General features: G+C 47.2%; 3 protein-coding genes across 16 annotated transcripts in view; 2 read left to right on the plus strand and 1 right to left on the minus strand.

The window, feature by feature from the left end:
- Positions 1 to 220: 220 nt before the first annotated feature.
- On the plus strand, positions 221 to 4,056 carry srd5a3 (steroid 5 alpha-reductase 3). Of its 2 annotated transcripts, XM_088633311.1 has the most exons (5): positions 225 to 627; positions 1,131 to 1,282; positions 2,165 to 2,356; positions 2,789 to 2,920; positions 3,706 to 4,056. In XM_088633311.1, the coding sequence occupies exons 1-5, from the start codon at positions 428 to 430 to the stop codon at positions 3,963 to 3,965; spliced, it is 936 nt and encodes a 311-aa protein (XP_088489437.1). In that variant the 5' UTR covers positions 225 to 427; the 3' UTR covers positions 3,966 to 4,056. The 2 variants fall into 2 exon arrangements, with proteins under 2 accessions (XP_088489445.1, XP_088489437.1); XM_088633319.1 differs by lacking the exon at positions 2,165 to 2,356 and having other exon boundaries at positions 221 to 627.
- A 1,631-nt stretch (positions 4,057 to 5,687) lies between these two features.
- tmem165 (transmembrane protein 165) lies at positions 5,688 to 12,180 on the plus strand. 3 transcript variants are annotated; one of them, XM_088633333.1, is made up of 6 exons: positions 5,690 to 6,059; positions 6,418 to 6,649; positions 9,005 to 9,180; positions 9,483 to 9,665; positions 10,505 to 10,610; positions 11,027 to 12,180. In XM_088633333.1, exons 1-6 carry the CDS (start codon positions 5,919 to 5,921, stop codon positions 11,101 to 11,103), a joined length of 915 nt encoding a protein of 304 aa, XP_088489459.1. In that variant the 5' UTR covers positions 5,690 to 5,918; the 3' UTR covers positions 11,104 to 12,180. The 3 variants fall into 3 exon arrangements, with proteins under 3 accessions (XP_088489478.1, XP_088489459.1, XP_088489469.1); XM_088633343.1 differs by having other exon boundaries at positions 6,424 to 6,649; XM_088633352.1 differs by lacking the exon at positions 10,505 to 10,610 and having other exon boundaries at positions 5,688 to 6,059.
- A 236-nt stretch (positions 12,181 to 12,416) lies between these two features.
- Positions 12,417 to 23,168, minus strand: part of clocka (clock circadian regulator a) — a 59,727-nt gene continuing 48,975 nt past the window's right edge. For 8 of the 11 annotated variants that reach the window (XM_088633237.1, XM_088633201.1, XM_088633164.1 and 5 more), the window contains 5 exons: positions 22,963 to 23,121; positions 21,509 to 21,706; positions 21,129 to 21,334; positions 19,437 to 19,686; positions 12,417 to 18,664 (listed from right to left, as the gene is read on the minus strand). In XM_088633237.1, coding sequence (XP_088489363.1) covers positions 18,476 to 18,664; positions 19,437 to 19,686; positions 21,129 to 21,334; positions 21,509 to 21,706; positions 22,963 to 23,121 — 1,002 coding nt within the window. In that variant the 3' untranslated portion in view covers positions 12,417 to 18,475. The remainder of the gene's footprint in view (positions 18,665 to 19,436; positions 19,687 to 21,128; positions 21,335 to 21,508; positions 21,707 to 22,962; positions 23,122 to 23,168) is intronic. The other 3 variants (XM_088633254.1, XM_088633246.1, XM_088633228.1) reach the window with 2 other exon arrangements.

Raw genomic sequence — 23,168 nt, forward strand, 5'->3', positions numbered from 1 at the left:
ATTACTCTCTGCTCTCCTCCCCACTAATAGCTGATGTGTGGTGAGCGTTCTGGCGCACTATGGCTGCTGTCGCATCATCCAGGTGGGGCTGCACATTGGTGGTGGAGGGGAGACCCCATTACCTGTAAAGCGCTTTGAGTGGAGTGTCCAGAAAAGCGCTATATAAGTGTAAGCAATTATTATTATTATTATTACTGGTGCACCCTGGCTGCTGGCGTATCATCCAGGTGGGGCTGCACACCGGTGGTGGTGGAGGGGATCCCCATTACCCGTGAAGCGCTTTGAGTTGAGACTCCAGCAGAGGGCTATAGAAGTGTTGAAAAGTATTTACCCTTGCGGTGCGGAACCCCTACTGCACAGACACGCATTGCACGTCGGAATTGTTTCCCCCGCGGACACTAAGAAACATTGGTTTCAGTGGTTTAGGATGAATCCTATTGATTGTATATGGTTACTTCTGTTTCTCGGTTTTTTCTTTGCTTTTTGTATTCACGTTTGTGCTCACTCGTCTGATAAATACGGTGGCTCCTGGGTTTATGTTTTATTCCAGGATTTTATTCGGTACGGAAAAACCAAGACCACCCTACAGCGGTCAGACCTACTGCGATACTTTGATGTTCCTAAAAGGTCAGAGACATCTTACCCTGCCGGGGCTTAAATTATAAATCATATTAAACTTTAATCAGAGCTGTGGACTGCTGTTCCCCCCTTAGAGAAAGATGTTCATATGATGAATGAAAAGACATCGTGTGTAAAGTTTCAGCTGTGCGTTCAAAACGGAAGCTGATTAGAAACGGCCGGATTATGTTGATATTAAATTTTGATTGACATTAGAATTGCCTTATGGAAAACACGATGTTCTGAAAATAATATTTTTATTACATTTTCTCGAGGATAATAAATGTCATGCTGTATGTAACTTATTACTTCATACAACGCGTGTATTCGTCACCAAGTAACTGCACTGTATTGTAACTCGAACACGTGTGATACGAACAGGACTATCTTGGTTTCCATCTTTAAGACAATGACACGGTCTTTATAATTCTGCATATTAACTGTTGTATATATTATTACTATTATTTACTGTGTCAGATTGTTAATATTGTTGTTTGGGGGGTGTTTTGCAGATGGTTTTTCCATTTTTACGCTGTGTCTGTGATTTGGAATTCCTTATTACTCACTATTTGCTTACAAAAGACCCTGCTGGGTAAGCAGTTTCCAGGCTGGTTAGAGAGCACCCTGAGTTTCCTCAATGGAGGTACAGCCACACCTGGGACAGGTAAGTTCCCACATGCTGTATCAAAAGCAGGAATGAGGCCACTGCTGCTCTGCTGGGAGGTGTAACACAAGACAAGAACACACGTTTCCTGAATCGTCAAGGGCAGTGGCAGGTGGTTCTCTGCTAAATGATCAAGTAGCCTTGCACTGGATACTTAACCTAAAGAACATTGAAGGATCAACACTGACATATCCCAGCCCAGCTCTTTACTTCAATTAGAAGCTTAATTGAGCCAACAATTACTTCAATTTGAGCTTTTTTAATGCAAATGTTGGACTTATTAAATAATGCCAAACATTTATGATACCAACAGCAATAATAATTATTATACTGTTAATTACGATCAGCTTTATTTCATATTTATATCAGAAGAAATGCAACAGTTTAAAGGCAGCCACCAACATGTTGAGGAACTACAGTTAAAATGTTCACAGCACGCCTGTAATTAGGCCCTTTAGGAATCTGGCTATGTGACTGACTGCTCAACTAAAAGGACAACTAGCAGGGGTAGGTTCCCCAGATCCAGGGTGGGAACCCCCAGTGTGTGAGGATCTGTCCATCTCTCTACCAGTTAGTTGGAAATCGTGATGCGCTGACGTCCATTGCATTGATTTGCTGTTCACCTAGCTGTGCCAGAACAAGCTTATTAGTTTTTAGCACTTTATTTTCTCACGAGGTAGATTACAACTGCATGCAGACAGGGTAAATTATGAGGCCTGGAGAGCTCAGGGTAACAGTAGCCACTCCAGAGAGAACACCTTATTTCTGTCTGCTGGGCGATTTTTATGGATGTTTGTCCGATTGAAGCCAAAGGCTCATATTTAACCTCGTTAAACATCTCACTGCTTTGTTACAGTGCACCTGTTTGTTCTCCATTCACAGGTGAGCAGTTCTCTCTCCTCCTGGTGCAGGTGCTCTTGTGTGCTCACTCCCTCCGAAGGCTCCTGGAGTGTTTGTTTGTCAGTGTGTTCTCCAATGGAGTCATACACTTAGCGCAGTATGGATTTGGGCTTGGTTACTACATTTTACTTGGATTAACAGTGCTTTGTACCAACATTCACACTGAACACGAAGGTCAGTCTGGCCTGAGAATATGTAATTATTAAATACTGTTACTGCTGATTTTGAATGTCTTTAATATGTATTTAACTCCTACAGCTGTGTGTTTCTGTTGTGCCTTGTGTACAACACCTCTTCCTCACAAGTGCAGTATATTTTACTGGTCTGCATGGTTTTCCTCAGTCATGTTGAATGCAGGCAACAGTGAATGATTGTTTCTCCAATGTCAGAGAATAATATGGATTTTCTAATACCAACCTAGGATGGAATAATATTTTGTTACCTATCATCAGGACACAAAAAGGAAACAAAGCAAAATCTGACATAATGTATACTTTGCAGTATACTTTGTTAACTTTCCAGTTGTAAATAAAAGCATGGTAGAGTTATACATTTCAAGAGAAAAAAGTTCTGGCATTTAAAAACAGCTGTTTATTGTTTTGGCAGGTAGTGTTAAAGGTGGAGTGCTGGCACAGGTGCGGTGGAACCACTTTGCGGGGGTGGGCTTGTTTGTCTGGGCCTCTGTGCACCAGCACAGGTGTCACGTGATCCTCGCTAACCTGAGGAAGGGTCGCTCAGGTGAGAGCTGCACGGGGGTCTCACAGGTGTTGCTACACACATGACAGGTCACTCGGGTTTGACTGGGGAATTATTTGGCAAACTGCACCTTTGTAATTCACACTGCCAAGGATCTCACTTGATCCTTCTTCAAGTCGCATTTTTTTTTTCAGATTGTTGTCCAAGTGTTTTGACTACACTCCCTGTTTCCTAGCTTGACAAGGACAGATATGAAAAGCCGGCGCAATCCCATGAACAATTTGTTCTTCACAGCCTTAAAGCTTCCCTACTTCCTGCTCCAAAAGAAAATGTGGCTTAGAGCCTAGCGCCTGAATCAGTTCATAAAAGGGGAACTGAAGATCTGAAACCAATGGAACGGTGCTTGTCTGATGCAGGAGCACCTAGACCGGCACTTCTTTAGGCCGGGGTGTGCTCATTGCTTGCTGGGGAAGGTCTGGCTCACCCATCACCCTGTATTGGAGAAAGAGGTTATAAAAAAAATGGCTGAATGGATGGCCGGGCCCTCATCCTTGACCGTACAGAAACACACCTTGGTGGTAGGTGTACATACAGCGTCTGTCCAATAATCATCCATTTTGCTGAGTGAAAATATAATACAGTGACCTCGTACGTTCTGAACTTCTGTTTGGCTCCGTTCATGTCTGTTGTTTGTTTTGCTGTGAGTTTCCCCTACAAGTTTTAAGGCGGTTGTTAAACTTGCTGACGTCAGTCGCGCTGGGCCTTGTGCTCACACCCCCGATGCGGATCATTAACCCCGACGCGCTGTCTCTCTCCGGCTGCGGCAGGGGAGGTGCTCACGCTGGCTCACTGCGTCCCTCACGGCGACTGGTTCCGGCTCGTCTCCTGCCCACACTACTTCGCTGAGCTGCTCATCTACGTCTCCTACTGCGTGGCCCTCGGCGGCGGCGCCCCCACCTGGTGGCTGGTGGTCCTGTACGTGTTCTGCTGCCAGGCGCTGGAGGCTGTGCTGTGCCACCAGTTCTATCTGGCCAAGTTTGACTCCTATCCAAAACACCGCAAAGCCTTCATTCCTTTGGTCTTATAGATTTCAGCTGCAGTGTATGAAAGTACCGCTTGGAAAGAATGTAATTCCGCTTGTGCAAAATTGTAAATAAATCTTGTATAACATAACATAACTTTATTAGTCCTATACAGTTTCTTGCATTAGGAATTCGTCTTTTCGCAGACCCCAGCTTGCTCTCCATGAGACACACAGGCACACAGATAGGGAGAGAGCCTGGGGTCAGAGCGCAGGGTCTGTCATTGTACAGCGCCCCTGGAGCAGTTGGGGTTAAGGGTCTTGCTCAGGGGCCCTACAGAGTAGGATTCCTCTGCCGGCTGCGGGATGTGAACCGGCAACCTTCCAGCCACAGGCCCAGATCCTGAGCCACAGAGCCACCTCTCTGTATGTATTTCTATGACATGTTCAAGTTTTGATTCAGGGCAGCACGTTGGCATGGCAGTTAGTGCTGCTGCCTCTTGAGTGCTCTGGTTTCCTCCCTTGCAAAGATAAGCTGGGTAGGATATCTGATGTCTCTTATTGTTCCCTGAAATGTACTAGTGTCTTGACCAGAGTATGGTCCTGCCTTGTGCCCTGTGATGGACTGGTGTCCTGTCCAGGGTGTGTCCTACCTTGTGCCCTCTGATGGACTGGTGTCCTGTCCAGGGTGTGTCCTGTCTTGTGTCCTTTTGATGGAATGGAGTCTAGCCCAGGGAGAAATGTTCATTTGCACCCTATGTCTAGTGGGGTTAGCTTCTGGGGTGCTGTGACTATAACCAGGAGCAAGCAGCTTTCTTACTATGTGGATTACCGATTAGTTCTGATGACCTTAAAGATAAAACATTCCATTGCACTCCTGGAGGTGTTTCCAGTACCTTGAGATTAAATCTGTGTTCCATGAGTTCCTGCTTGTTGTTTTGTTTCTTATTCTACTTAACTGTGCAAAATGATTAAAGAAATGGATTCCTGTTATCTCCATGAGGGGTTTTGATATCAGTGAAGAATTAATTTGCATTGTTTTTCATAAGGCTGGAGGAGACCATTTCAAAAGCAGCTCTATTTATATTGAGCTCTGAGTTTCTTATTCAATTTCTATTGCACTATCTATCATTATGTAACTTTATCTATTTTGTAACTTTTATTTGGTGTTTTTTACCCCCCGATGAGCTCGCAGAAAAGACATTTCATTTCCAGCAACTACTGCTGCACGCTGCATTGTTGTACATTTGATAAATAAACTTTGAACTGGTGGAAGGCATTTATCCGGTCCAATTAAACCTGAGCTGATTGACATGTAATAGCACAGCTGCAGATGGAGAAACAGATTGTGGGAGTGCCTGGTGCTAGGTGAAGCTCACCCGTGTCGGTGGCCTCCGGGTAGGAGCTGGCTAGTCAGTAATAAGGGTAAACGTGTGCTGTTAGAAGCAGTACACTCGAAGCAAGAATTTGTAATTTAGAAATTAGGGCAGAAACAACATAACTAAAAATCTTCACAGGCAGCTCTACCACATAAAGTCATCAATCAACACTGGGGATGGCAGAAAACCAACAGACACGTATATTTATAGGTAGTACCTGTAAAATGCCAAACGCCCCCTTTGGAGGAAGTTCTCGTACTTCTTCCTTCCGGTTTTGCGCCTCTCTACCTAACATGACGACCGATCCCGTGACGCCTGTGATGACGATCACTTACCGCGGCGTGTCATTGGCCGATCCCGGGAAGCGTCGTGAACGTGGCCCGCAGAGCCCGCCCCCGCCGGCCGGGCGCAGGGCGATGTGTCGGACTGCAGCAGATAGCAGGGTTGGCAGAGCCCGAGCAGCCGTCAGCTCCGGCTCGGACTAGAGATGTGGAAGTAGCGTCAGTTACATCTAATTAAATATGCCTTTTTTTAGTTTAATTTAAGTTTTAAGTTGTTTGGTTTAACTCCCCCCCCCCCTTTTAAATTAAAATAGTAATTGTTGTAACGCGTCTGTCTGCCGCCCGCTCCGTTGGTAGTCATGTATCGGCTCACCGGTAGCGCCCGCAGGCAGGGAGCCCGTCTGCTCTGCGCTCTGCTGCTGGCCGGGCTCTGTCTGCCAGCCGGCGTGAACGGCATCCAGGAGGAGCAGCCGCCGGCGCAGGAGCAAGCCCCGCAAGAGGTAGGGAAAGAGCCGCGGCGACACCAGCCCCCTCGGCCGGGCCCTCCGGGGCCGGTGTGTCCTGACGTACCCGTCCCCTCAGCACGATCTGGCGGCCGAAAACCCGGGTTTCCGGCTTGAGGGCGCGATACGTGCCGCTTCATTGTGTCCCCAGCTGCTCTGTGAGGAACCGGGATGCCAAGTGACAGAGGTGGCAGTTTCGCGCTTGTGTGCTTTCGCCTGACCTGTAGCAGACGGTATAAAGCCGAAAAATGTGGTATGGGTTTATATGACGGTCTGAAGCGGGAAGACTGTATTAGATGTTCCTCCAAGTACAGGTGGGATTGTCATCTTGAGAATAACGCAGAACATTTGAAAGTTGCAGAAGCTGCCCAGCGCCCAGCCCGGAGGCCCCGTGATCAGCGAGGACGATCCCAGCAGAGGGAACCTGGGCTTCATCCACGCCTTCGTGGCGGCGATCTCCGTCATCATCGTGTCCGAGCTGGGGGACAAGACCTTCTTCATCGCCGCCATCATGGCCATGCGCTACAACCGGCTGACCGTGCTGGCCGGCGCCATGCTGGCTCTGGGGGTGATGACCTGCCTCTCCGGTGAGTGGGCTCTCCGTGGGGGTCCCCCGCTACTTCGGCAGGGGGAGACCAGTGTCTTGCCTTAATCCCCGTGGCGTGGAGAGCAGGTTCCGTACACGTTCCCCCTGATCAAACCCGTGTCCCCTCTCGTGTCTGGTGTCCCTGGCACGACATCCCGCTGCCCTGCTGCCAGCGACGAGCCCGCCGCTCGCCCGAGGAAGGGAAGTGCACGAGCTCAAACGAAGAGGAGAGTTTCTCTGCAGTTCTTGTGCTTGTTGTCGTTCAGCCGAGAGTGGTGGCAGGTGAGGGATGTGAGGGTTGAGGAGGTCTGGGAGGAGGGCCCTCGTGATCAGCCGGACAGAGAGAGCGTGTGTCAGATCGAGTGGTGATAGTGGTGCTTCTCAAACGGTTCCCGACGTGTGCTAAGCCAGCCTCAGAGACGCAGCTGGATTTTTGTTTTGTTTTTTAGGGACACTTGACGAGGTGGACATCCATGGTCCGTGCGAGTCTAGAGCAGTTTAACCCTCCTGCACACAGCTCTCGGCACGTGCAGAAGCCTCCTGCTGAAACACAAGGGCCTCTGTGCAGAGGAGCCTGTGCTGTGTGAACAGGCAGCGCTTTGATCGTGAGCCCTGGGGCTCCTCCTGATGCAGTTTCAGATCGCTTTCGAGCGAGCCAGTGAGGAGGAAAAGAGGAACGATTTAATAATGTGCTCAAGAAGAAGCCACTTGTTTATTTGGACTCTTGCATCAGTTTATGTAGAATATGCTGCAAAGTACATGCTTTGGTTAAACCCGTTTTTACAAGGTCCTCTTTTTTTCCACTTTGTCTTTTACTTCTGAAATGGGCATGAACAGCCTTTTTTATTCTGTTTCCAGAAAGGCAAAATAACGCTCAGACTGAAAGAACTGAGCCTTTTTAGTCTCGAACAGAGGAGGCTATGGGGGGACCTGACACAAGTGATGGAAAGTACTCAGAATCCTCCGAGGCTGCCACAGCCAGCCCAGCACGTTTCTCCAGAGCAAACCGTGACGCATGAGCCAGACGACACAAGTGGAAACTACAGGGAAGTGCATTTTAAACCAAGAATGGGAGGCTCTTACGGAGAGAGGTTTGTAGTCTGGCACCCAGCCAAGGTGATGAAGCTGGTAGCCTGGTTTCTTCAAAGAAACTGCTAGATCAGATTCGGAGATCAAATGGACTTCTAAGTCCCAAACAGGCTAGATGGGCAGAATGGCTCCTCTGGTTTGTGTCCTCATATTCGTCCAGCCAAAGCGTAGGAAAGCTGTTTATCCTGAGAGCCTTGAGAATGCTGTCGGTGTGCCGAAGCAGGAGACTGGGAGTTGCTGGTGGGGGAGCAGGGCCAGACACCTGCAGCTCTCTCGCCTCACGGAGCTGGTCTCGAAGGACCAGGCATGAGACCTGGGATGAGGGGCTTTGTGGCTACCCACCCTGCAAGAGCGGGTATGAAATGATAGCCGTCTTGCTAATGTCTGCAAGTCATGTTGGTTCTGAAAAATACACAGAACGTAAGGAAATCTGATCAGTGTATTTTACAGGGCAAGGAAATCCTGCATTGAAATAATTGAACATCTTCCTTTTAGACTTTGATCGCAGTCTACAGTATTGTGATTTTAACATGAGCTTCGGGGAAAGCACAAACAAAAGAGCAAGGAGATGAAAAGTCCCTGTCTGTGTCCGTCAGTGTAATCTTCTGTTTGATCCCAGAAAGTCTCTGGCTGTTGGATGATAAATGTTTGCATTGGTATAGCTGTAGCCCTTTTCATGTCAGAGGATCCCAAAGCACTTCGCCTTTCACTTGGGCGACACACAGCAGCAGTTCTGCACCAGCAGCCTTAATATGCAGTAGAACAGGTGGGGAAGAGAGAAATTACTTCGTTAGTTGAATCGAGGGAGGCAAGATCCAAGTCCAGCGTGAAATTGAACCAGGATCTCGGGGTAAACACCTCTGCTCTTAACTGTGCCCTGGGGGCTTTGATGACATGGTAAGCAGGACTTGGGTTTAATGTCTCACCCGAAGGACAGAACAGCGCCTCTGGTCACCATGCTGGGGCACACCTGGTTTGTGAATTCTGACCCAGTTGTTATAGCGCCACCTACCTGGTCCATAAACGCAGCACAAAGCCAATTTTTCAGAGTGCTGTGTGTGGTTTTATACACTTTGACTGGAAGGGTTCTGATAATGGTGATGAAGAAAGTACTTCATCTCCTGAGTAGCAGACTATGTGCTGGAGAAAAACGAGAGACGGCAGTGTCTGTCTACGTGCAGAGGAGAGGAGGCTGTGGAACAGCAGTTTGTGGGATGGGGTGTGGTACGGACCGGGAGCTGAACACTTTCACGATTTGTCTTTCCAGTGCTTTTCGGCTACGCCACGACCATCATCCCTAGGATATACACCTACTATGTGTCCACGGCGCTCTTCGCCATCTTCGGCGTGCGCATGCTGCGGGAGGGGCTGAAGATGAGCCCGGACGAGGGCCAGGAGGAGCTGGAGGAGGTTCAGGCCGAGATCAAGAAGAAGGATGAAGAGGTGAGTGGCCCGGATGGACGCCTCTCATTTCCAGGGGTTATTCTAGGTGCTGGGCTGCCGTTTCACGAAGGATTTAAGGTCTTGAGTAGAAGAAACTGAAGTCTGTTCCAAGGACCCTGCGTCTCTGCGTGTCGGAGCGGAGGTGGGGCCGAGAGATGACAGTGGCGCCTCTGAAGCGGCTCTCTGGAGAGATGGAGTGTACGACGCGCGCGGAGGAACTGACCTGGCGCTTCGAGTCCCTCTGCAGCTGTAGCTCCGCCGGCCCCCGTCTCTTCCCGCTGTCTGACGTGGTGTCCTTGCAGCTCCAGCGGTCCAAGCTGCTGAACGGCGCCGCGGACGTCGAAGCCGGCCCGGGAACGGCGATGCCCTCGAAGAGGTGGCAAAGCATCATCTCCCCCATCTTCATCCAGGCCTTCACACTCACGTTCCTCGCCGAGTGGGGCGACCGGTCGCAGCTGACTACCATCGTCCTGGCCGCCCGAGAGGTACGTGGGAGAGGAGAGCCATTCGGTTTGCTCGGTAATGGTTCATTGATCCCGGGATCCTGAGAGGAACCAAGGGTATCGGCTTCGGCAACATGGCTGGGCAGCTGGTTCCAGACTCTCCCAGCCCTTTGGGTAAAGAACTGCCTCCTGTTCTCGGTTTTAAATGCACTTCCGGGTCGTCTCCTCCTGTGCCGCCTGGGTCGCGTCCCGCCGTTGGGGCTGACCTCGTCGGCGCCCTAGAGGGTTTTGAATGTGTCTGGCTGCTTCTCTGGAATCAGTGAGTTTTCCACTTGGCCAAAGCCTTTAAACTGCCTGTGCAGCCACAGCCAGGAGCCAGTAGACAGCGAGAGAAACCCACACTGCTTACTGCGTTGGTGTCGAGAAAGTGCAGAAGCGTAGGGTTACACCCCAGAGCCCTGGCTCTGAATTATAAATGCCTGGTTGCCTGGCAGGAAGCCTTCTGTGGGTAGTTATTTACTAGGGCATTGTACTTAAGTCTAAAGGCAACATTTTGATGTTACACTGGCCTTTATTCCTTGTGTTTGGACCTATAATAAGCACAGGCAGGTGGTTATAATTCAGTGCTGCAGTTGCAAACCATGAGTTTGCGTGCAGGCTGAAAGCAGTAGCAGAACAGTGGCAGGGGATGTTTGAATGTAACATCCTGGCCAAGCACTTGGTGCGTTTCTGTGGATAGTGAGGTCTGTCTGCACACCTGTCCTCTTGGCTGCTGTCCATCACTGTCCATAAAGCAAACTCCGAGCAACAGGAAACCCGGCGTCCCCAACGAATCGCATGCAAGAATGCTGAGCTGTCCTACACTTTGCCCTGCTCGACAGGACCCTTTTGGAGTGGCTGTGGGAGGGACACTTGGGCATTGCTTGTGCACAGGACTTGCGGTTATTGGTGGAAGGATGATCGCTCAGAAAATCTCGGTCAGAACGGGTAGGTATTTAAAAAAAAAACCCTCTTATGTAGTTGTCCATGCATCATTACAGAACTATAAAGGAATTTGTATTGAAATCTGTAGTCCAGCAATACTCTACATGACTTGTTAAATCTAGATCTTTATTCCATTTTTCTTTCTGTAGGTGAGTTTTGTGAGATATGTGTTTAATATTGTATTCTGCCACAGAAGGACTAAAGAAGGGTACAGTGCGTACTGAGAAGGCAGCCGGTACAGGTCTGGAGGCTGAAGTATTTGAGGGTGCAGTTAAAATAAGGTCAACATCAAAAATCAGAGTTTCTGCAGAGGTGAAATAAGGGGAAGAGGCTTTTCTGACCAGCGAGATGTTAGTACTGCTGGATGGCGGAGTAGGGACAGGAGATTGTAACCTTTCGTTTGTGCTCTTTTCTTGCAGTGACCATAATAGGAGGGATTGTTTTCTTGGCGTTTGCCCTCTCGGCCCTCTTCATCAAACCGGACGCCGGGTTCTGACCCGCAGGACCTCGTGTTCTCGCTGCCCAGCTTCAGTGAGGACGACGTTGGGAGTTGGATTCTGTTAGTGTGACCACTCTGCTCAGCGGAGCCCCCTAGCTGTCACACCCTGGCTGTGCGTGAATGCGGCTCCAGTTCTGCTGTGGTTGTGAGTTTGCAACCCAGGCGCTACCTTCGTGTGGTCTTTAGGTTATTCTTTTACTTTTGTTAGGAATGAAGTGACTTTGAATGTGAGGCTGAGTGGTTCTCAGGAACTCGGCGTCTTAAACCTTGAAGAAAATATTTTCCTTGGTGGGTGTTCTGTATTTAATCAAATTAGTGTGAAGATTAAAATATTTTTGCTAGTTAAATCTAGTTTTCTTTTTTTTTTTTAGATCAAGTACTGTATAATGTCAGGGGAGATATTTTTTACACTGGTGGGTTGAAAACTTACAAGGTACCTACATTGTCAATATTTGACACGGCGGCCTCGAAGGCTGAAGAGAAAATATTGATCCACACGCGTTGGAGCAGAGGAATTGATAACTGTAGACCCTGATTCATGTAAATATGTCTCAAATTCTATCACGCTAATAATAAAAACCTTCCTCTATGTGTTGCTGAAGTCCAGCTTTAATGAATTGAATGATGTAGTGGATAAAATATAATTGATCAAAGCCGAAAGCATTGCATTGTGAAAAAAACGCTATAATTATCTGCTCAAGAGCAGTTGGACGGACATGGGAAAATCCATTTTACCAGGAAAGCCCCTTTTCAGCTGTTCCTACTCCTGTACAAAAGAGAAGGGTCCACTGGCCAGGCCCCAGCCGGATCAATAGTAAGAGGTGAGCCAGCTGGGCAAGGGAGGCTGTGTTGTGCCTTGAGTGTGGCCGTGGGAAGAGCACTGTTCCCTCTGCCCCCCGTCGGGCCGGGTTCTCCCTGGTCATTGTGAAAGCACAGCGAGAGGGCGTCGCTCCCTCTGCCCCCGCCTGCGTTTCCTGGAACTTTGGTCAGACTGGAGGTCAGTTAAATGTTAAAAATCCACACAGAATTGTGATTTGTATCAATAAAAAAAATAAACTGATCCTTTTCTATTCACTTCAAGTTCTTCTAAGGGTTTTTTTTTCCTTAAAACCTCCATCCAGTGTCTGAAACACTGAAGCATGCCCCTCCAGAACGCTGAAACAACTCCTTTCATTTCTCCCGTAAATGTAAATGTCGTTAGCTTTTACCTAATAAATGTTTTTTGACATTAACCTATTTTTTTCTGAGCAGAAGACAAGTGCTGCATACCTGTTACACATGTAAGAGCACCCGGGGAACAAAAAAACATCTCAATTTATCCATTTATTTTCAAAATCGAATAAGGGGAGCAAACTCGGCAAGATCTGCTAAAAAAAAATGTTCCATTATGGTTTTGTTAGTGAGAACTGCTTAGCTCATGAAATGAAAAATGTGCAGTATGCTTGCTAGGGTGTTACAGCACCATAAAAACGTAGAATGCACGTTTAAACCTCCTGAAGCTAGTCTTGAAAGACAGGTGGTAGTAACTGCTTTGAAATCTAGGTCATTTTATTTTTTCTTTCAGATTTCTGGAAAATTGAGAGAGTTCTCTAGACGTGTTAAATTTTTTTGTACAAAACCAGTTATTTCATAAGCCAAGCACAACTGTTCTCCAAAGAACATTATGCAGATATTAAATGATACAGAAAAAAACACTGATTAAACATTCAGAACTTCTAGTGCTTACATTAGAACTACAGAACATATAAAATGATGTAACATCTTCCTTCCCCTTCTCCCAATTGGATGTATTGAAAAAGGAACATTACTCGTTTTCATTATAATTACACCTCTTTGGATTTATTTTAATCAATCATCTGTTTTCTTTGTAAAACGTTCGGACTTTCCGTAACAATGTCAGCAACAATTTAAAATACACAAAAACTAAAGAAAACACCTACTTGTGTGGTTAAAGTAACCTCAATGGCCAGTGAAGAAGAATTCTGATGTGATCAACAGTTGCATTACGTTATCGAACAAAACTAACCGTCACTTTCTAACCACAGTGAGTGTGCACAAGTCTGCAACTTCAAAATGAAAAATGAATTCTGAGGGAAGGGGAAGGCAAAGTAAATTTTTAGAAACCCACAATTTTAACAATCCTCTTCTAACAATATGTCACAGTTTGTTTAATTTTTAGAATAAATTACCGTAAGTAGGTTTTCTGAATGTATGTATGCTGGGCATATTTATTCCCTTTATGAACAGTGATGAAAGAACAGTTACAGCTAAAGATTGTTTTATATATATCCATTCATCTATTAACCTTATAATTCTGCCCATAAAAAAATAAAATGTATTTATATATAAGCTTATTAAAATGGTTTGAAATATATCCTCTTACCCTTAAGTAGTTAATATATTCAAGCTTTTGTTACATGTTACGGTGTCTTACTGAAGAAACTTAAACCAAAATGAAATAGTATTCTTTTTGCAGCTATATAAAAAGTACACTATTAAGATGATGTAAACCTCTCTGTTGAAGGTGCAGAAGTCATTTAACTTCTGCATCTTCACTAGAGGAAAGCTGCATTGGGAGCATTAAGCTGTAGATTTTTCACAGGATGTGTGCATGTCGTATCTTGACAGTCAGAATGCAAAACATGGTTATGAACTGCGTTATGACCCAGAAGTTAGCAAGTGTTGTGATCGTATTGCACACAATCTGTAAAAGGTTCTTTTACAGAAGTAAAGCGGTTTTGCTCCGGCCCTTAAGCCGAAATCTGTAAGAAGGGTGTTGATCCAGTCAAGGATCCACACTGATGAGCTGAATGGCATCCCATCGTTTCTGGATCAATAAGAACATCAAACAGGCCAGAGGGGCTGAATGGCCCCTCAGTCGCTTTATAAACACAGAAGACACACCGTGACATGGTGAACTTTAGAAAGAAGTTACCCGAGCTGAACATACATTCGTTTTTTCTTTTTCTTCAAATGGCTTAGTAAAAAAGAAATCATACAGCCCTTTTATTTCTATGGTGTCAGTGCCGTGAGATGCGAGAATCAGGCTGGGTGTTTCTGCAACACTTCATGAGTGCTCCTGGAGAAGGCTGGGCCAGTGCAGCACACAGATGTGCACCGCTGGCTTTCAGTACCAGCCTGGGTCCCTGGTCTTCTCCACTGATACTGGTAAGAGCACAGAGAAGCATCCCAGACAGACTGGCTCAGTGCCCTGGCAGTGGGGCGTTAGGCTTTCTAGAAAGTATCTGGAGATCGATATTCTTTATGAAACTTGCATATTCAAAGTTCCACAGCTGACGAATTAAGAAAATACCTCGTTCAGAAGTGACCTAGTACGAGGAATAAAACAGGTTGAAAACAGAAATGCAGCAAGCTCCACAGCAATGTGGGACTGATGAAACTATTCAAAATCTCCACAATTCTGAGCAGCAAGATCCCCATCACAGCCTTTTCTTGAGCTCTGCAATCCAGGCCTGCAGTCGACCTACAGAACAATAACTGTCTCTTAAATCAAGGGCAGATGCAATAAAGCCTGAGAGCTCCACACGAGCATCGCAGGTCCCTTGAGATAAAACCCCATGCTTGGCAGAATATTAATACTTTATCTGACAAAGACCCCTAATGCATGAAAGGCATTGTTACCTTTTCTGTCCTCTACTAGTACTTTTATTTGATAGTGTTCTGGCTTTTATATCTATTCTGATCTAGGAATTGACAAGAGATTTTAAATACTTCTTGAAAACTCAATCATCAGTTATCACTTTCGGGCCACGAAAGAGCTGGAAGTCCAGCTGGACTGAACACCAGCGCACCCCACGGAAGAGCAAACTCCAGCCCAGATGTGATGAGCTTTTTTCAACAAAGGCTTTCTTCTTGCCACCCTTGTGTACAAGCCAGGTTTATAAAGTGTGCGTGCTATTGCTGTCTCATGCAGTTTCTCTGTCAGAGCTGCCGTAGGCCTCTTGGTGGCCTCCCTTACTACGGCTCTTCGTGCTCAGACACTCAGTTTTGGAGGATGGCCAGTTCTGGGCAGATTCACAGTTGTTCCATATTTTCTCACCTTTCTAATGATGGACTTCACTGCGCTTCGAGATATATTCAATGCCTTGGAAATTTTCTTATATCCTTGCCCTGACTGGTATTTTTCAAGAACCTTGTCTTGGATCTGAATGTTCCTTGGTCTTCATGGTGTTGTGTTTATTCTGAAATCATGTGAAACACCTCAACTGCACACAGGTGGACTCCAGTCACGTAATTATGTGACTTGGAGAAGAGAGTTCTTCTCGAAACTCGGGTCCAGACTCCCACCCCTAATCTTCAGTTTCGCAAAGGATCGATTTATGAATTCCAGGCAAACATATTTCACTTTAAACAGTTTTAAATTCCTGCTCTGTCTTAAATTGTCCTGGAAAACACAATCTTATAATCGTCTTATATGATTACAGCACAACATTCTTCATTATTTGAAGATGAAATATGTGTTAAAACAGAAAACACGGCCACAGCCCAGGAGCCAATCACCGTCTTACTACTATCTGGTTCAAATGACATGGTTTCAACATAATAGTGTTCAGGAACCAGGACTGCCTCTATCTTCTGTACAGACAGAACCTTTCAAAAGATGCATAGTAGTTACATATACTCATGCACAAGAGATGCACATGCAATGTAAAAGATGTCAAACAAAAGAATGAAAGAAAGGTGAACAAAAGCAGATAAGCAGATTACACAAACGCAAGTGGCACCCTGACGAAACTAAAACGGGAAAGCCGGTTTTGCATGTGACCTGCAAGCACTGACGCAACACTCTGCCAGGCTGGGCTCCGTGTGGGGAAAAAAGCTTTCCACGGCCTGTCTGGAAGTCGTGTGTCATCCTGCTGGACGACTGACGCTCGGCAGCGTATCAAAGGATACACTCCACTGGCCTCTCAATACCTGCCCAATCTTAATTGTGCGAGAGAAAATCCAGCACAATGCCCATGACAATGGCTCCACACAATACAGGTCTGCAAAGGGCAGCACTCTACAACACTCTGCCAGCTCAGTGTCCTGGCGTGCCACAGGAGAAAGGTCAACACGTCACCCCTGACCTCTGAGGAGTTTCATGCAGACAGTAACCTGCAGATGTGCCGATACCTGGGTTGTTTGTCTTGCAGTAGCCACTGCTGTCGGAAAAGAACCACCCTGATTGATCAGACAGATGTGACAGTTCTGGACAGATGTGCTCACCCTCTGTCTTCCAGAATATTGCATGTAGCTCACTGTACCCTGGTGTCTACATGCCTGCTGACTGATGAAAACTGAATCTCCTTCTCTCACTCAACCTGACTTCAATCACACTGACAGCAGCACGACCATCTTCATTACGCAGGGAGGGCGTTTGCTGTTCTTGCACTAAGTATTTAACATCTGGATTTTTATGCCAATTCGTCTTTATGAATGGCTATTTATACAGATTCTCACGCGGGCAATTCTAACAGCTCAAATAGAACGCTTTGAGCTCCGTATGTTTACATGAAACTGCATGACTTCAGCTCAGTTCTAATCCTAAGGAACAATGTTAATCAACAAACTTACTTGTCCTCTATTTAAAATAAAACGCAAGTGATATTTTGTGTCTAACGACCTACTGATAAAACTTTTGCATTTTCACTGTGCAGCCACTTTTCTCACAGCACATCTGGGTAAAACATTCAGATGTCCTCTGCCTGGTGGAGCAGGAGCCACCACAGTATCCATCAGGCAGTCCAGGGAATCCACAGTCGGATGTCTGCTGCATTTGGCTCTAAGAGCCGTCACTAGAGCCGCCGACATCCACAGTCTTTACCTCAGTCTCCAGCCAGTCCTTTAACTCACAGTCGACCTGTGACAGTAGTTACAGTTTATTCTTTGAAGGTTCAAATCATTTTGCTGACGGCTGTTTGTTTCTTTCAGGTCAAAATATGGGTCCTAAAAACATTCATAGGAAGAACAGTTCTGAACAAGCAAAAAAAGGAGACGTTTCAGCTTCCGACTGCTCTCTGTCGCTTTAGAGACTAATAGGTGAGGAAACCATTTCTTCTTTCCATGTGGAAAAATGAATTTGGCAAGCTGGATCACAACAGGCCGATAGTGACTACACCTCAACAGTTTTCACTCAGGATAAAAACATTGTGATTTCTGAAATCTACATATGAATAAAGCCACAGTGGTCTAGATTTTAATTTGCAATTAATGCAGATATATTTTTCTATATATTTTTAGTGTGCAAACGCATAATTATATGCTGATAAAATAACTCTAAAAGGGATTATACTGTTTCATATTTAAGGTCTTTACTATTTAAAACTATTTGTAATATATAATCTTTTATTAGGGTAATTTCTGAAAATATTAAGACTCTGCTATAAATTTCTGGATATTTCTTACAAAACTAATGAAAAGTATAATGACTTTATTGGCACTCAATAATAAATTCTATAACAGCATGCAAAGCTTTTTGTAATTTCTGTATTTACATATTAAAATTGAACTTTGTCACATAAGCTAATTTCTCTTTAAAATTTTAGATATCTTATTGTGCGTCTTTGGAACACAACGTTAAAAGAAAATCTCTTTAAAATATTTTTTTCTGAAATTCACAAAACATGAGCTCTACTAAAATACATATCTACCCATTAAACAAACTGTGACACCACAGGGCATGAAACACAAACAGAAACGCCAGTCAAACAGACGCAATTCACCTTATCTGTAAGGAAGCGGATGAAAATATTAGCTTTAGAGTTTTTGCTTTTTTTCTTTCAGAATACTAGAAAAAAATTATAGTCAAAGCTACAAATAACAGGTTACGCTTTCATGCATCATATAAAATATTCGTTCTCTTTCCTTTGATCGAGATATATACACATTATTTTACAGGTGTCTGTACAATAAAGTTGAAACCACATGACATTCTGAAAAATATTTTCTGACCCATTATTATTTGACATGAACAAAAGTGTCCTTTGGACTTACCTAAAGCATCATCATCATCATCATCATCATCGTCGTCAGCCACAAAACCAAAAGAGCCTGCAGCATTTCTGCTTGAACACTCTGCATAAATTAAAACAACTGCTGGACAATGCAATTGCGAGGAGGAGAGAGGAGGAAAGGAAAACTGCGCTGGAAGCCCAGTGCTGCTTCCCGATGACCTCGGTCTCCAGCCCGGCAGCTCCAGCGCGCGGCCCCTTCCTCGTGCGGGGGGGCGCGGGCGGCTGGCGTCCCCCCGTCTCTCGTAGTGCTTCATTTCTTCTCGAGTGCAGCCCCCGCGCTCCACCCGAAGAGGCACCCTCTGAATACTGCGCTTCAAGCCTCCCGGCGGCCCTGCGTCCTGCTCTGCTCCAGGCTACTGCGGCTGCTGCGCGCTGGAGGGGTCGGACATGCTGTCTGTCCTGTGTGCAGAGAGCTGCTGGTGCTGCTGCTGGTGCTGCTGGTGCTGCTGCTGTGCTTGAGTGAAAGCGCCCTGCTGCTGCAGGGGGAAAGCAGCCTGCAGGATGAGCTGGGCGGACTGGCTCCCATGCAGCAGGCGAGAGGCCTGATCAATACGACAGAACAAACAAACAAACAAACAAACAAACAAACAAACAAACAAACAAACAAACAAACAAACAAACAAACAAACAAACAAACAAACAAACAAACTTGAGATTTGCTGGATACCAAAAAGTTTCCAACCGGCACAGGCGCACAAAATGACACCACATTCTGCACGCACGCCGGAAATCTGAGGAAATTCATCATTTTAAATGAATTCTTCAATCCGTACACATTTTTCTCCACTCAAGATACCTGGTGGATTCAAAAAGACAGCAGTAGCCAAACCTCGAGCCTGGGCCGACGCCTGGCAGCTGCCATTGAACGTAAAGCAGTGCAGTAGCTGCCCTGCTGGCGCTCCAGCTAGGGGGCAGCACTGCACAAGGACCACGCAGGAGCTCCGCCCTGTAGCAAACCAGCGAACCGAGGGAGCCGGGTCAGTGAAATCATCGGCAAGGCGGCTGCAGAACGCGAGGACAACACCCCCAGACCTCCACAGACAAGGATGTCCCGGAGGGAGGATGTTTTTTGTTTGTAGCATAAAACGCGAAACGCGAACCAGAGTTCGCAAGAGAAACGAACGAGCCGCCCAGCCATGCGGTTGAAGCTGTGGCACAGCTGGATGAGGTCCTGGGATCGAGGAGCTGCTTAACTACCCCCACGGGCCTCTCGTTTTGCACCCTCTCCTTCGCGCTCAGGTTCCCACACTAAGGTGGCCAAACCTCTATCCTCACAGTAACCCGTCTCTCGCCCAGGCTGGGCCGCAGCGGTACCTGCAGGAACTGCTGGGGCGGAGCTGGCGCCCCCTGCTGGACCGCCGTGCTCGGCGGCTGCTGCTGCTGCTGCTCCGGCTGGCTCTGCTGCTGCTGCTGCGCCATGGAGATCGTCTGCGGCGGCTGGGTCGCGAAGGTGGGGTACGCCGTCACCACCTGCCCCATGAACATCGTCGTGGGCACCATGACGGCGCCACACGCCATCGGCGCCGTGACCAGCTTCGTCACCAGCTGCTGCCCTTGAGGAAATCTGTCAGCAGGGGGAGGGAGAGAGAGTTTGCAGAGCCGGGGGTTGTGTGCCTGTTCAGAACAACCCTGAGTCAAAGCCAGCTCACACGGAGGCCTAAAATAGGGTAGGATCGTCCAGGCTTTCATGACCCTGCAGCACTGCACCTCCCACAGCACAGGCACTGGTTCGGGAGTCCAGCTCCAAAAGGAACAGCACCCCCTACAGCCCAGCCAACACCTGCCAGAGCAGCAGCTTGTTTCTTCACGCTTCTGCAGATCAGCACCTTGGCTATTTACTGCGTCACGATAAACTTGAGCTGTAATGGTTAAATACTGTTCTCTATCCCCAAGGTTATCAGGTTTTCTAAAAGGAAAGATTAACACTTATAAAGGAGTTATGTATGGTCTTTATGCAATGGCTGCTAACACTCTTACCTGTCGACTAATCAGAGCTGTTGCTGGTCTAGCCTATTACTCTACAGTGCATTTCATTAATCCCCAGGGGGGAGAGAATAAGTTGCTAATACAGCTCATTGACATAAAAGATCATACAAATACAGACATGTCAACTGCTCCAAAACGGACAAATAACGCAGTACATTGACACAATTAATCAAACGATACAGTGCAGTGTTCTTAAGATTAAAGATCAGGAGTGCCACATTTGCATCTGGTCAGAAACAGAATACCATTTAATCTTCTTTAAAGGTCACGGCTGATCCATCTTTAAAGGAGTAAGCAGACATGGAAACATGGACACAGAAGATCACAGAATGCATCAAATGGGAAAACTAAACAAAAACTCAACTTGAAGGAACAAGTAAAGGTTTATCCCTGCTGAAAACAGAAGAAAAGAAACAGTGTTTCGGCTGTGGAGCCTTCTTCAGGGCAACAGAAAAGCTGTTTCCTTTCTCCTATTTTCAACATGGAATAAACCTTTACTTGTTCCTTTGCAGCCTATGCATGCTGATGCAGCTTCTGACTCTAAAAGCACAACTTGCCAAATTAGTCACCTCAAATAAAACAAAACTCTTATAACGTTGCATTTGCTGAATGCTAGAATGCCTTTTCAATCACATGGTTCACACAAACTGTGTGAGAGCAGTTTTAAACAACACTTATTTACACAGAACAAGCATTAACACTTTTCTTGCTGGAGAATCTTTAGTCCTTTCATTTGCACAGAAACAATGAATGCACTCTCTGTTTTGATGTCACCTGTTCACACAGAAGAAAGCTGTCAGCTCCCCGATTCAACAAAGACAGAGGAAAACTAATGTTTCCACTGACCTTAGGAGAAATAAAAGGAAAATTTGGGAATCTCAGGTTTAAAGATCAGACTTTACACAGTTGAAAAGCACTGAAAGCAACACAAGTTATTTTCTTACTGGGCGCCTGCTTTGCCAAATCAGCCTCTGTAAGATGTTAAGAGCTGAACGGAGCCTGTTCGGATAAGCTCCTTACCGGATCTGCCTGTCCTGAGAGAAAGTGGCCACAGTCCCACTTGGGTTGGTGTTCTGGGGTAGGCTGGAGGCGATCTGGAGCACGTTCGGGGGGCCGGGCTGGGAGATCATCATAGTGTTGTAGAGCGAGGGGGCGAGCGCGCTCTGCGCGTGGCTGGGCAGGGAGGGCTGCTGGCTGTGCGCCGTCCGCAGCGGCTGCTGGGGCTGCTGGAGGATCGCGGGACAAGAAGAGAACAAGGGAACGGGATTAACGGAGGAAATGCCGAGGAAGGCGCCCACACGCGCGGCTCTCCTTCACACACATCCCCACATCCCGAGAAGAACGCCGGGGAGGCGGGAACAGAGCCTGCACACGCCTCAGCAGTCCCGCGGCGGACTCACCGGCGCGAGCGCGGGGTTCTGCTCCCGGAGCGGCGGCGGCGGCGGCGGCGGTTGCAGGGCGTGCTGCGTGCCCATGTGGCCGGCGCCCAGCGCGCCCTGGGCCAGGCCGGCGGGGCCCTGCGGCACGGCGGGAGAGCCCCCAGCGGCCAGCTGCACGGAGCCGAAGTTCAGACCGCCGGCAGGCTGCTGCAGGAACATCTTCAAAGATTCAAGACAGAAAAGCAGAAGAGGGTTTTTATCCAGAGCTTCCCGCACAGCTACATCACAGCCAAGGAGCTCATGGGATCCGGAGCAGGATACACCTGAAGTACCTTCCCGATTAGTTTCAAGTTGGTTCAAGTTCTTATTCTGTGTAAATCTTTTAGTATTCTAGCTTATTTCTGTTGGGGAGCATCAGACGTTTTGATTGGATGGAAGATTCTGAAAGTCTCGATTCCCCAAGGAAAACCAAAGCAAACTTAGCTCAAAAGCTGACAAAATAATGTTTCTTTTCGTAAAACATTCAGCATCTTTTCACATTAATGTCTTTAATAAGGAGGATGGTTATGTCGGCTAACGAGATTACTGTTATGGAAGCGAATATTGCTCAGATCAAATACTATAAGGTGCTTTAACGAGATTCCTGCAATTCGTACGTTCAAGAACTGTTCTTTCACAAGTAGTTTTTTTCTAAGACCGTCATCGAGAGGAAGGCGGGAGTTGCTCACACCACCAGGGCTCTCCCTTGAAGAGCACGGGGAACACTCCACTCGAAGGGTCGCGCATGTGCCTGCGACCTGCCCCGAGCGGTCCTTAACCCCACCCAACACACAGCCTGGGCTCGGACAGCCCTCTTCTCATCCGCAGGGCCTGCTCGGCGCAGCGACACACCTGCCCTCCTTGCCCTGGCAGACCCAGCAATGACAGCCACTCCCCCTGGGTACCAGGCGCTCCAGGTTGGAGCAGGGGCTCTCGGGCCGACTCGTGCCCACCCTCGGGCGCGGCAGACCCAGGCGGAGCCTGCTGTGCTCTCTGAGAGCAGCGGTGACCAACCATCGCCAGGCCAAACACGCTGGCTGGGCCAAGCGAGAAAACGGGCCGAGCTTTACCACTGTGTGCTAGTGTACGCTGCGGATAACACAGTGCTCTCAAACGACCAGGGAAGACAGAGGGAGTGAGTAAACACACTGTAAGAGGGGAGACAGGAAGGAAAATTAAACCCTCCTGAATGAGCAAATCACCGATTTTAGAAAAAATATTTCACAGTTGTTAGAGCTGTTTCTATTGTTCTCATGTCTTTCAGGGAATACTTTCCTCCAGTAAGTACCATATTACGAGCAGAATGTGATCACAGCTCAAGAGGAACACAGTCAGAAAGTTTCCTTGCATTTAAAGCATTTAAAAAAAATCAAAACCCCCCTGTTCGGTTCCCCTAGCTGTGCACCTCCCTCCCGCGTCACACGCAGTGCAGTTACCTGCAGCCCCTGGCCCTGCACCATCTGCAGCTGCTCCTGAATCTTGCGCAGCTCCTCCTGCTGCCGCTGGATGTTGGCCTCGATCATCCTCGTCCTCTGCTCCAGCTGGTCCTTCAGATGCTGCATGGCGCCCAGCTGGGCCGAGAACTGCAACATGGACTAAGCCAAAGTTAACGCAGGGTCACGTGAGACAGCAGAGCCAGCTG

The sequence above is a fragment of the Lepisosteus platostomus genome, chromosome 1, assembly GCF_059453375.1.
Source record: "Lepisosteus platostomus isolate fLepPlt1 chromosome 1, fLepPlt1.hap1, whole genome shotgun sequence".
In the NCBI taxonomy this organism is placed as follows: Eukaryota; Metazoa; Chordata; class Actinopteri; order Semionotiformes; family Lepisosteidae; genus Lepisosteus; species Lepisosteus platostomus.